At 48.5% G+C, this 13,402-nt stretch overlaps 1 protein-coding gene across 1 annotated transcript in view; it reads right to left on the bottom strand.

Annotated features, from left to right (window-relative positions):
- SMYD2 (SET and MYND domain containing 2) overlaps positions 1 to 13,402 on the bottom strand; it is a 50,882-nt gene that overhangs the window by 19,357 nt on the left and 18,123 nt on the right. The window contains exons 2-4 of the mRNA XM_020899303.2: positions 11,595 to 11,658; positions 2,885 to 2,995; positions 192 to 252 (exon numbers count right to left, since the gene is read on the bottom strand). Of these exons, the coding sequence (XP_020754962.1) occupies positions 192 to 252; positions 2,885 to 2,995; positions 11,595 to 11,658 (236 nt within the window). The remainder of the gene's footprint in view (positions 1 to 191; positions 253 to 2,884; positions 2,996 to 11,594; positions 11,659 to 13,402) is intronic.

Here is a 13,402-nt window from a genome sequence, read left to right as displayed (position 1 = left end):
AACTGGGGTGGGGGAGAGGGGAGAGTTATTGTCCATTTTTCAAAACAGCATACAAGTCAAAATAAAAACTGTAACTATAAAATCCCCATCACCACGAAGAACCCAGCTATCCCTTCCTTCTTTCAATCCTGTCTAATCCACAGAAAATATGTGGCTGAAATAATTCCTCAGCCAGTCACAGACAGACTTACGTGACTCAAACTCCTTCACGGCTAACAATTTCTCTGAAGGTGTTCTCTCTGGGTGGATTTTCTAGTAATTGGGGAAGAAATCACACAGTTACAGATTTCAATGACTTGTGCAAAAACCAGTGCTTTCACACTTATGTCGACATGAAGAAAAAAGCAACAGTTCTAAATGAAGTAAAGAGCTAGCCAAGGAGCCTGCCATTTGGGCTCTGAGAGCATTTGCCCAAAGTCCAAACCCAAAGGATTCTTTTGAAAAGCTTTTTAAAAGCATCGGCTGCGTTACTAACACCCTGATAATGCTATGCACACAGTAGGCTCAAAAATGCTTGTTATGGAAAAGAACAGTGGCTAGAAAACAACTTTTTAGGGTCCCAACTTAAAAGGACCGAGTCTACAGATGAGCCATCCCATTTATTATCTCTCCTTCTAAAAAGGAACAAAATCAAACCCCCCATCCATTTTACACTTTCTTTAAGCATAGGCTAAAATGATCTCAAATTCCGCGTTTCAAAAAGAACACTTTCGGTTGTATCCGTGAGCCCAGATTCACTTGAAACGTGTTGCCGGCTTTGTTCTAGACACCCCAAGAGGAGCTGACAATAGTAAACCCGCCAGGCTTTGAGAACATGAATAAACTTGGTGTTGACAAGAGTTCAAACGCAGAGCTCAAGAGCTGGCCCAAGGCCGTGTCTTTGTAATCGGGCTATTCAACTTGAGGATACAGGTGGTCCACCCAGACGTGCTCACCTCCCTAGTTAACATGTTATGCTTCCCCTTGGTAGTTGGGTAGCCTGTCCCCCCGAATCCTTTGCAAGCGACTAGAATACAAATGGTCTGTTTTTTTAATCATCAAGCCCTACAGAGATGAAAAGATGGCCAGGTAACTTTTCATTTAATAGACTATTAGTAGTAGCAGTAATTATAATAACAGTTGAATGAAACTGGTATAAACTCATCATAGCTTTCAGACTACCCTCCTGGTGCCAAAACATTTCAATAGTTCTTTTTTGGAGTGGAAATCTTCCCATTCACAGGATCCATTTCTATAAGATTAGTAAGTCATTTTGCCTGGGAAAACTTTTCATTCAGAAAAGGGCACCAGCTCCTTCTGAATTCTTAACCACTACACTTTCAACAATCTCAGGAGATGGGGCTGGGGGAGAACCAGGAAACTGATCACTCAATCCTCGCAAGATGCTTATGGATCAAATCTGATGGCTTGTTCACCCTGTCACCTTGGTGGCTCAGTCTAAAGAATCTGCCCACAATGTGTGAGACCCAGGTTTGATTCCTGGGTCAGGAAGACCCCTTGAAGAAGGAAATGGCAACCCACTCCAGTATTCTTGCCTGGAGAATCCCAGGGACAGAGGAGCCTGGTGGGGTTACAGTCCATGGGGTCGCAAAGAGTCAGACATGACTGAGCAACTAACACACACACACACACACACACACACACACACACTCACCCAGTCACACCATTTTCTCCTCCCCTTTCCTTCCGACCAAGTACTCGGCCTGTATTTAAATACAACCGTGAGTAAGGAACCAAAAGTTAACCTCCTCTAGCGAAAACAATTCTGACTTTTCGGTCCCACTCTACAGGCCAGCCTTGAATGCCTCTGGTTACCCTGAGCGGGCGAAGTGGCATTTCAGCAAGCACCTGACCCAGGCTGAACATAACAGAACTATGACCTCAGAGGTTGGAAATGTTCTACTTCTGTTTACGAGGTCAAGGAGCCTAACTTGGTCTGGGGACAGATATGAGCTGATCATTATGATCACGTTTGGTTTCGATCAAAAAAAAAGAGCCAGAAAGTTTTAAATGGAGGGAGGTGAGGTAGGGAAAGATAGAAACAAGAGGCAGATGAAATTTCAGCTTTACAATTCACAGTACAGAGGCCCTGCCCACAGCTTATCACTGGCAAGCAGCTCTGTGGACATTCGCCTTCGAAGCTCCATGCAGCCTATTTCACTGTGTCACAAGGACACGTCCTATGGCATTTCCCTCCCCTCCGTTTGGGCTGGTCCTGTTGAGATCAGGCGTCTTATTACCATGCAATCAGTACGGACTGAGCCAAAAAGGGGTCAGGACAGCGAGCCCTGGCTTCATCTTTGGAGGAAACTGTTGATGGCCACGTTGTTCCCCACCTCCTTGGCCTTGAGTTTCACTTTTCCACTCCTCTTTTTCCTCTCCCTGCCGGCGCCGTGCTGGTTCTCTCACCCCACTCCCTGCCCGCCGGGGCGGGGCAAGTATGGAGATGGGGAGGAACGGGAGCCAGCCCAGGACAGGGGGTGAGGGGAGGTGCAGGGGGGTGCACGCTGCAACAGAAGGAAAGAGGGGACCTCCCAAAGCTTCGAAGGCCAGTCTGGTTCCCTAAGACGCTCTCATTACCATCACTCAGGTTTTCATGCCCTGAGAGGCCGTATTTTTCTATGCAAACCTGTCTCATATAAAAGCTCAAAACTTAACAGCAGCGGCTACATTCCTGGCCTGGGATGAGTGACATCCCACAAAGCAGACAAGCCAGCTCACTCCTGGAGCCTTGCTCTCATCTCTGTCCACAGGGACGTGATGGGAAATGCGGTCCCAGAATGCTGAGCGAGGGATGATCACCACGGGTCACTCACTCAGCTTTCTGACCTCGAAGGAAAAAAAATAAAACAAAACACACTTGAACCTGATCCCAATTCCTCACCTGTTTGGCCAGAATCCTTGCTGTCAGCCTTACGGTCTCGGAGGGATTCCAGTTTTCCCCAAAAACAACCATGGGAGAACATTCCAGCTTGTGCATGGGCCAATCTTCTCTCTGGGAAAGTTAAAAAAAAATATATTACACACACACATTGCAATAAAGTTTGAGACAAGAGGATGCAGTAAGTTCTCCTAGTTAAGGTCAAGTGAAATATGTTTCCTTTTGGAAAACACGACGGTGCTCACAAAAGTTAGAGATGAAAACATCCTTTAAGATAGATGTGGCTTATGACCCTGACTCGGGCCTGGCTGAGCTCGCTGGCAAGGGAAAATCTGCTCTGTGTGGTTTCATCAAGCATCTCACGCCCCTCACTATTCCAAACGACACACACACCTTTGCATCATCTGTGGACGCTGTCATGTCGCTCCTGGGGCGAGTTACTTGGGCATCAGCTGTGGGTTTGGCTCTGCTCCCTACGGTTCTGATCTGGCTCTGTTCCCACATCAGAGCAAATAACCGAGACGTGATGTCCACAGCACCTCGTCCCCTTCTATAGGTGATAAAATCCTACCAGAGACGAGGGCTCGGTCAAGGACCCGCGAAGAGTCTGGCCAGGGCAACTCGCGGGCATATTTAGGAACACGGACTCCCTGAGGAGTCACTGGATAAAAGAGGAAAACCGGACTCCTCTCTAACACCTGTCTTGATGCTTTCTGCCCAGGCTGCGGGGTGAAGGGCGTGCGCTCACTCTGGGAAGGGTGGAGATGTGCCTTTCTCAAAGGGAAGGCTGGGAAGGAGGAGGGTGGGGTGCTGGGGAGGAAGGGACAATGCTGGTGCTGGGTCAGTGGGGGCTGACTGGGAACTGGCTGAACCGCACGGGCTCTGATAAAAACCTGCTGCGGAGGCGGGATGGGCTGAGCAGCTGCGGGAGTGGACTCAGAGGGAGTCTGCAGACGCTCCTTGCTGCAACACACTGACTACCATCGTTGTCTTCCCTCCGCCTCTCCTGCCTCAGAAAGGGGCAGGTCTGACCTTTCCGATGCTCAGGCCAGAACCCTGGAGACTTCCCGGCCGCCTCTCTCTCCCCCACACTCCATGTTCACCTCTCTGGCGAATCCATCCTTTCTGCCTGCAGAATACGCCCAACCTCTGATCATTTCCCACCCGCCACCTTCCCTACTGGGCGGCAGACCCTACACCTACCCCGTGATGGCTTCCTCTGCCTCCTACCTGGACACCTGCTTCTGCCCCCCCTTCCCCCTACCCACCCCCAACTCCGCTCCAGAGAGCAACCAGAGTAATCGATTCTGAAAAACACAACTGAGATCCTGCAGTTCACGGCTCAGCACGCTCTCAAGGCTTCTCCCCTCAGAGCAAAAGGCCCAGTTGTAAAGATGACTCACGACGTCACCTGGGGGAGGAGCTGACTCTCGGCTACTCTGAGCTCATCACCCCCACCACGCCCCCTCACCTCACTCCACCCGGCCACCAGGTCTCCTCGCTGCGCCCTGGACTGGCCACACTTGCTCCTGCCTTGAGATCTTTGGCACCTGCTGCATTTCCTGGCTAGATGCCTCTTCCCCAGGCATCCCGTTGGCTCCCTCCCTCCTCCACGTCTGTGCTCTGATGCCCCCTTTCAAGGTACCCTCCCCAAACCAGCACTCTCCCCATCACTCTCCCTTCTCCTTGCTTTACGTTTCTTCTTAGTACTTCTCACCACCTGACATATTTGTAACACACCGATTAGTTGTTTGGTTTACTACGTTTTCCCCCCTGCCCCTACTATTCATCTGTTTCAGGTAAATCTATTATCCCAGAACCTAGAACTGTGCCTGACATTCACTAGGCACTCAATAAAGTTGTTGAATGAATGAAGATGTCTCCCTCCCCACTGCCAAAAAGAAAGATACGCTGTCACCTAACGACTGAACACAGCCCCCGTGGCACAGACCCTTGGCTCAAGCTCTGGGCCAAGGCGTGTTCTGCAGAGTTAAATAACAGCGTGCTGAATATAACCAAGAGCAAGGAGAGGCAGAAGTGACAAGATATACACAAGGGAGAAGAGGATCTGTTTTTAGCCAAAGCCTAAAACGAGAGCTCAGTGATGCAGCAATGAGGTAGGGACAGGTAGGTCCAGCTCCCAGCAAAACTGGCTCCCCACACAACTGCAAAGCAAAAAGGTAAAGACAAGGGCATCCGGCCTTGGGGCATCCGAGGGACGTGACCAGAGGCTGGGGGCAGACGGGTAACTGACACCTACGAACACACACAGGAAGTTCACTGTGATCCAAGCAATGCCAAGAAAAGGCGTTTGCACAGCCTTCAACACGCTAGTTTCCTGAAGTACATGCGCTGTCTTTGGTGTCTGACAATGAGCTCCAGTGAGAAAGAAGTTTAAGATGAACATTTCTTAATATGACTTCCGTGTTTTTAAGATAACAATATCGAATTAATATGAATATAATTAACACACAATGCTGACATCTATTGATGTTAATGTCCTCCAGGGAAGACAGCCTAACTACAGGGCACGCTGTGGGGGAGAGCTGAGTTCTATCCAGCAACAGGAGACTGGCCTGGGGCTCGGGGAGACCTGCATTCTCACCCCGCCCTCCAGGGAAACAGCTATGTCACACCAGACGGTCCTCTTAATCCCTCTGCCTGTGTATCCTCGGCTGTAAATAACATGATCCCTAAGTTACTTAGCAGGTCCGGAATTCCAAGTCTATGACTGTACGCCTTCCAACAGTGATAATCAGACACAAAGCTTGAAGGCTACCATGATCAGGCATTCATGCAACCACAAAGGGTCGTCGTGAGGAGCCAAAAAATAAGCCAGCCCACCAGAAACACTCAGACCAGTGCCTGGCAACGTGCTCCCAACAAACGCTGGTAACTGTTCACATGCTGGTTCCCTCATTCACTCAACAGGCCCTTGAGGACCCCAGAGGCACGGATGGGAGATGGAGTCTTTGACTTCAAGGAGTTTATGACTATATCAGACCACCAAGGATAGCAAGAGCACCCAGAATGTATCAGAGACCCACACAGAGCAGCGAAACCAGAGAGCTGGGTAAACGCAAGGACAGGCAGAATCACGTGAATTTTCAGCAAGGGAAATCTACCAGATAGTAAGAAGTTTTCCCTTTCTGTCAGAAAGTGGAATTGTCAGAGACATACCACAGTGGCACTACTTAGCTTCTAGTTTTCTTCAAAATTTAAGCTGTGACTCCTTTCCTGATTGCAATCTTTATAAAACTTAATGTAAATTCAGATGGATCCCATTTTCTAGGAAAGTAATGTATTACAATATATTACAAAAAAATGCATAGGAAGGATTCAGAAAGACACATGCCCAAGTATTACTAGCGGTTTTCTCTGGAAGGATAAAATTATGAAGTATGGATACTCTTTCTGTTCCTCTTTCAGTCTGAAACTTCTGATTTTTCTATAATGAGCACAGACGATTCATGCAATAAATTTAAACAATTAAATCTATGTAAAAAGTAAGAGAGGGAATTTTTTTGGAACCCTTTTAAACTTCTAGTTCACTTTCAGCCACTGTAACAACAGCTCTGCATGACTTTCCTTTTTGTGCATGGACCAAAATACTTAAAGATGCACCAAGAGGTGCAAAATCGTCTCATGGTACACCAGCACTCCCAACACTGGAAGAAAAGAGTGATTGTTGTGTCGTCCAGTTTTCTGCTGAGCAAATGATATAGTGTCTCCCTGCACAAGGAGACTGAATTTTTATTGTGAAGTCCCCTTTTCTAACTCCTGCATTTGGTGTTTCTCTTGTTCTAATGGGGCTTTCAATTTAGACCATGTCTACTTACATACATGCCTATGTGATTCTCTGAAATGCGGAGTAGCATACGTAAGTGACTTCTTAAAATGTGGAATAGTAAGAAAATGTCATAGAACTATTGTTCTCCACCACTATTCTTGGCGAGAAGAATGCAAAAGGAATTAGGGGCGCAGTGACCACCTCTGTCACTGGGATGACACCAGGGTGACAACCACTGCTGGCCCCCATCACAAGGACACTGCTTTGTTTTCTGTTTCCATAAAACAGTGATGGGACACACTCATTGATTCTTATTCGTGATGTTAAACATTTACTCATAGGAAAAAAACAGTGGCTCCTGTGTCTGAATTAAGAGAGCAAAGTATTTAACCAGGACTAAACCTCTGACTCTAGCCCACTCACTAATCACCCAAAAAATGACAGGGTCATGGGAGCATTTCTTAAACATTTTCTACACTTCAGTTACTTTCTAATTGGTGATAAAAGTTGAGAATGTTCTTGCATCTTTGGTCACGCACTCCTCATACATGCTTTCTTCAGTCTTCATCAGAACATGCCCCTTCTTCCTTTCAAAAGCACACTCGTAATCCTAACACCTCCACTTACAACACACAAACTGTTTTCTTCTATTTGTCAATGTTAAGAAATTACACTTTAGGAAATTCTACTCCACAATGATTCCTCTATGTAATAACTCTAAAACTCTTCTCTTCAACGTGTCATGGTACAATTTAACAAAAAAGTCTGAGCGAACAACACACTTAGTTTTCCAGGCATATTTATAAAAATAAATATAGTTCATTAAAACACACAGCTTACAAACCGAGCCCAACTAAAAAGGAATTTCTATTTCTTTTATATTTCCTCCCATTACCCTTTCATGCACTGTCAATTAAAATCTTTCCTCTGGCAGGATCACACTGAGTCAAATGAACGAAAAGGAGAATAAATGGGACAAGACGTGAGCCAAACTGTATAAAATAAAGCATGATCCTGAGGTCCTGCAATCAGAGAGGAGGGCTGGGGGCAGGAAACATTGCTGAGAGGCTCCTAACACGCTGCATTCCTGGAAGGACATCCTCGGGGAGGGATGTGGCCCTTACACTCTTGGAGAGGTTTCTGGAAAGACCACAGGACTGGAAGGGATCTTCCCTTTCACCCCCATGAAAGGCCACTTCTCCGTCTCTGACCCATTGCCACAGCGCCCCTTCTCCTGGAGGGTCCTCGGGACCCCCAGGCGCAGTGCTGGAGGCAGTGAAAGCCCTCCCCAGGGTTTCCGCACACTCTGGCCTCATTTCGTTGCTGTCTGACCTTGGGCAAGTCTCTCAGCCACTGTGGACACAGCTTTCTTATCTACTGATAAGCTCCCTTACAACCCTGTCATCTGCTCTGAGCTTTGGACCCCCGGTGACTCCAGGCGGGTGGGGTCTGCCTTTGAAGAAGGCCTAGTGAAGAGGAGAAGGCCCTGATGCTGGGAAAGACTGAAGGCAGGAGGAGAAGGGGACGACAGAGGGTGAGATGGATGGACGGCATCACCGACGCGATGGGCATGAGTTTGAGGGAGTCCTGGGAGACACGGAAGGACAGGCAAGCCTGGCGTGCAGCAGGCCAAGGGGCTGCTGAGAGTCGGACACGGCTGAGTGAACAACAACAGGGGAGAGGGCCATGCACTTTCTTAGGTGGAGAATCACCCAATCACCTTCCTCACTGCTGCCCTCGGTGTGCACCCCTTGTTTGACCCTGCAGCAGAGTCTCCGCCTTGATCCCATCCAAGTGTTCCCCTGGGCAGAACTCCGAATCTCTTTTCATCGGGAGCAAATGCCCCAGATTCCTCCCTAGTGATTTTATGGATGAAGCCCTTCTATGGCCATTTGCTTCTAGGCACTTAACTTGATGACCATCCTACCTCACTGTAATGCGATCTCCTGCTCCTACTCAATCCTTCAGACGACAGGACGGAAAACCTTAAAGATCATGTGTCTCTCCCTGCCGCAACAGGAGAGACACGAAACGGAAATGAAACAGGTCAAAGCCAGCCTCACTTCTAGAAACCAGTGGCTTTTGGGAATGTGTTACTACTTGTCATCTATGAGAGTACTTTGGTCACAAGATATTTCACAGAGCAAGGGGAAACTGAACTGCAAAAGTACTCTCCAGGACCTAGGGTGTCCTGGCCCAGGAGGTGGCGAGATGCAAGGAAGACTGTACGTGGTAGAGCTGGACACAGCAAGCTGTCACGGCCTGGACCTTTGACATGACTTAGAATCACAGGACTGTGTCCCCCACCCTGGGGGTCCTTGTTGCAGCAATCACATTACGAAGTGACCTGTAAAATCTGTCTACAGGAGGGGGACAATGCAGCCTGTCAAGCTGCTTGGTGTAAAGTAATAAAAAGGCTCATATTTCAGTGTCATATCTTTTTGCCTTTTCATTCTATAAGGTGACTGATGCGGAGGCTACAGCTCCAATACTTTGGCTTCCTGATGCAAAGAGCCAACTCGTTGGAAAAGACCTGATGCTGCGAAAGACTGAAGGCAGGAGCAGAAGGGGCTGACAGAGGATGAGATGGTTGGATGGCATCACCGACTCAATGGACACGAGTTTGAGCAAACTCTGGGAGATGGTGAGGGACAGGGGAGCCTGGCGTGCTGCAGTCCATGGGGTTGCAAAGAGGTGGACACTACTTAGCAACTGAACAGTAATAAAGAGGCATTCTGGTTCACACAGGTTGATATACTTGGTTGTCGGGAACCTCCCACGGCCAGGCACCTATCACTGTGAGTCAGCAAATCTGGAAGACTAGGTCCTAAAGGCAAGGGGACCACAGTGGCCACCACGGCACCCCAACCTGGACTACGGTCATGCATCAGTGTAATGCCACCTGGGGGGGCCTAATGGGAGACAGCTTAAGAGACAGAGAGGTAGCTCAGCATCTCACAGATGCTCATGTTTCATATCCATGCAGAAGTTACAGTTCATCAGAGAAGTTAAAATTCATTTTGTAACAAGCACTATTCATATAATGTACACCATTAGGGATCTCAAGTTCTTAGAATCCGTCCATCCTCTTTGGTGAAAAAAACCCAGCCCCTTAAATCTAAAGTGGGCTGCCTACTTTATTCTCTGCGTAAAGCTAAGCTTCAGTCCAACCTGAATTACTATAATATTATTATTTATAAGCCTTTATGCCTGCACGCAGCATCACAGTTTACATAGAACCTTCATATCGCACATATCATTTGATCCTTATAATTCATCAAGACAGGGGCCACTGTCCTCATTTACACTAAGAAACTGAGAGTCTGAGACATCCTTTGAATTGTCAAGTTCACAGAGGTAGGCAGATGCAGGGCTGGAACTGTATCCTCCGAGTCTTCTGTGTTACAATAGTCTGACCTGTGTGTGAGTTACTAGCTGGCTTCTTTAAAGAACCAGAATATCATGAGCTACTTCTTCTAGAAGCATTTAACTTAAATATAGAAACAGCTAACTTATCAGGCCTGGAACCTAACCACGTCATTCCAGGGCTCGCTGACCTCTTCGCGTGCCCAGCAATCTAACCACAGAACTCTCTGTCCACAATCGGGAGGGCAGGCACTTCTCCTCTTCAGAAGAAGCCACACTCCCTGACAAACCGACGACATCTATGTTCTCACTGCCCCGCAGGCCGGAAGCCTGCATGGAGACACCGGGAGGTGGACCATGCACGTGGCCGTCAGAACCCAGGCAGACCTGCCCAAGCCAACGGCTCAGGGCCCCTGTGAGGGGAGCTCTGTCAGACAAGCTTTGGGGCTTAGCAACCTGTCCCACTGCTGCACAACGCCCTTTGGAGACATTCAGAGACCAGCTGCGCAGGTAGACGACAGAAGGAAAAAAAAAAATGAAACCATGGGTAATGTGGTCAACCAGAGCAGGGGTGGGGGGCAGAGGAAGGTGACAGTTAAGTATGGGAAGAAGAACAAAAACGAGGTGCAGGTATGAAGACCAGCCTCCCTGTCCTTTAGAACCACTATTTAGGAGCATCATTTCCCAAGCCACATTAGTAGGTTCCCATTTGAAAAATACATTGGGGAGGATACACAGAGGTTGAAGATCATATCCTCCCTAAATTCAAACCGCCAGAACATGGAGTGCATTTTCTGTAATACCTGTGAACATTTTGTGTAACTATACAGTATTAGTAGAAAAATTTGGAAAAAAAAAAAACAACACTTATCCCTTAAAGAGTCTACCAAGAGTTCCTCTAAATACCCTCTTGAAACCCTCAGTCCTGGGTTACGAGACTCTCTTGAGATGCATCCGGCCAGCCAGATGGCCTGTGGTCTACATGCAACCTGCCGCCTAGACACCACCCCCAGGTCTCCAGGTCCAAGTTCAGACCAGGCCACCTCTGGCTGCACACAAGCTGTGTCAGGGGCCCACCTAAGTCCAGCTGGACTCAGGCTAGATTAGACCAGCCCAAGAGCGACGTGTGGCCTGCTAGGGGGATAGATACAAATTCAGACTTGGTGATGGTAAAGACCAAACAATTTCAAAGACAGCATTTTAACATTTTTCACTGGTTGTCTTTGCACATTCCGTCTGTTGCTAGGAGCCGTGGGGGGCAGACTGTCGACCTTGGTGATACACCTGCCTGTATCCAATGTGGCCCCTGTGTCTTTCCCACTTTACCAACCTCTACTTTTGATCCTGTGTGGGGCCCCAAAATGTTACTGCCCATCACCATCAGTCCTGGGTGCCAGCACACAGGGGCATCCAGCCACACCCTATGCCACAAGGCGGCTTTCCAGCTCTGGCTGCAGGAGGGCCCTGGGATGCCGTGACAAGGATGAGAAGGATGCTGGGGTCCCGATCTTCCGAGGAAACCAGGCCCTCCCTGCCAGCTGGCCCAAAGACACCTACCTGACACTCCACATTGCAGTAAAATGCCTGCTTGCATCTTCCACATTTGGACAATCCTTCTTTCCTTAAAAAACAGAAAGGGCACTGTAGTGGCGAGAGGCAGAGAAACGTGAAGCCGCACATTTTATCATGCAATAACAACAGCCATCTGGTCCGAAAGCAGAGCCAAGAGTCACCTTACCTTGCTCTCCCACTGGTACGTGGCATTTTCCCAAAGGAGAGTTTGACCAGACTCAGCCCTTGAGTGGGAGGGAGTCGGTCAGAGGGGACCCGCGCCGACACTGACCGACCCGGACAGCGTGAAGGGCACCTTCTAAAGAGGCGAACAGCACGCTCTCCGACTCGTGAGCCTGGCCTGGGACACCAGAGCTGTTAACATCAACCTGCGCTATGCTTCAGTGGTTTGGGGCAAGTCAGAGGCTCTCATGGCCTGATTTTCTCACCTGCTAGAAAGGGACAGAAATAAACAAAACCATCTTGGAAGCCTGAGTCTGTAAAGACAGAGGACTGGGGTCGACCTACACTGCTGAGAACACAAAGTGGGTGACAATCTTTAGTGTTTAGGGATGCAGAAGACAGGATGGAGTGTGTCAGTCACAAATGCTGTCCAGGAAACGAAGTTTAAAAACAACGCTACCCAGCAACTGGAGACATATTCTTAAATCAAATACCCCTGGATCTGACTGGTGCACACATCTACCTGGTCTATATCCCGTTGAATGAGTCTTCCGCTTTGTCATACTTAGGTCAGTCTTCCCCGTTCATTGCCACAGAACTCATCTTCCTGCTTCTCACAGGGGACAGGGACGTTGCTGTTCCCCAACTGTTAGGTGCTGGCGTGTCTGCTGCATTAGACAAGCCACGGGATTTTTCAAAAACTGTGAGGCCACTGAGTTAAACCACATATGATAGAACCGTTCAAATTTTTCTGAGATGGGGAACAACCACTTCGTTAAGTGAGAGTGCGACCTGTAAAGCCTGCTGTCTGCTTCTCACTGACCACCCTGAAGCCAGCTTTCCGACGTACAGAAATGCTGGTGCTGCAAAGGGCACTCTGGTTTACTGCCGGGGTCGCCCCCTGCCCGGCCACGGAGCCCCCTCACCCCCACCCCGTCTGCAGTGTGCCCGGAGGGCTGATATTGCAAAGACATACATATCATCACGCTGCAGAGTCCTCCTCCGCGTCTTCTCAGAGAGTGGTAGTCACCACATTACTCCCACAGAATCGGGAAAGGGTTCCAAAAATGCTACTGTTGGAATGAAACTGGCTGCCTTGCAGTTTTCATGACAGTGCTTGGATTCCAAGCAGTAGGCTGAAGAATTGTGTGGGAGGAAAAAACGCAACTCGCAGTTGAGGTATAAATAAATATTCTGAGTTTGCACATCTCAGTGGTTCAAAGAGGAGCCCACTAATTTGGCTGAGTGCATTCTCTGGCCTGAAATACCCTCCGAGGATACATGTGGATGCAATGGCCGGCCCTGGCGTCTCCTGCATTTTATGCCAAGGGGAAAAGGACAGATGATGTGCTCAAAGACAACTGTGAAGTGACTAGTGAGCAAGTGCTAATTGACGGAGACCGTGAAGGAATGCCAAAGGGATGGAAAGTGCAGACGGGCAAAGCTGTGGAGGGAACTCTGAAAATTCTCTTCCAAAAGACGTGTGTTTGGACATGGACAATGGATGGGTAGATGCCACCCATAACAATGTCCATCTGAAACAGCTGTTTGGTGACGGCTGGTTTTGCAGGGGGCGAGGTCACAAAACCTCTCTGAGAATTTGAAGCTATTAACTCTCCCCAACAACTCAC

The sequence above is a fragment of the Odocoileus virginianus genome, chromosome 11 (assembly GCF_023699985.2).
Source record: "Odocoileus virginianus isolate 20LAN1187 ecotype Illinois chromosome 11, Ovbor_1.2, whole genome shotgun sequence".
In the NCBI taxonomy this organism is placed as follows: domain Eukaryota; kingdom Metazoa; phylum Chordata; class Mammalia; order Artiodactyla; family Cervidae; genus Odocoileus; species Odocoileus virginianus.
The sequence above is the reverse complement of the archived record's forward strand: the minus strand, read 5'-3'. Positions and strand labels throughout refer to the sequence as shown.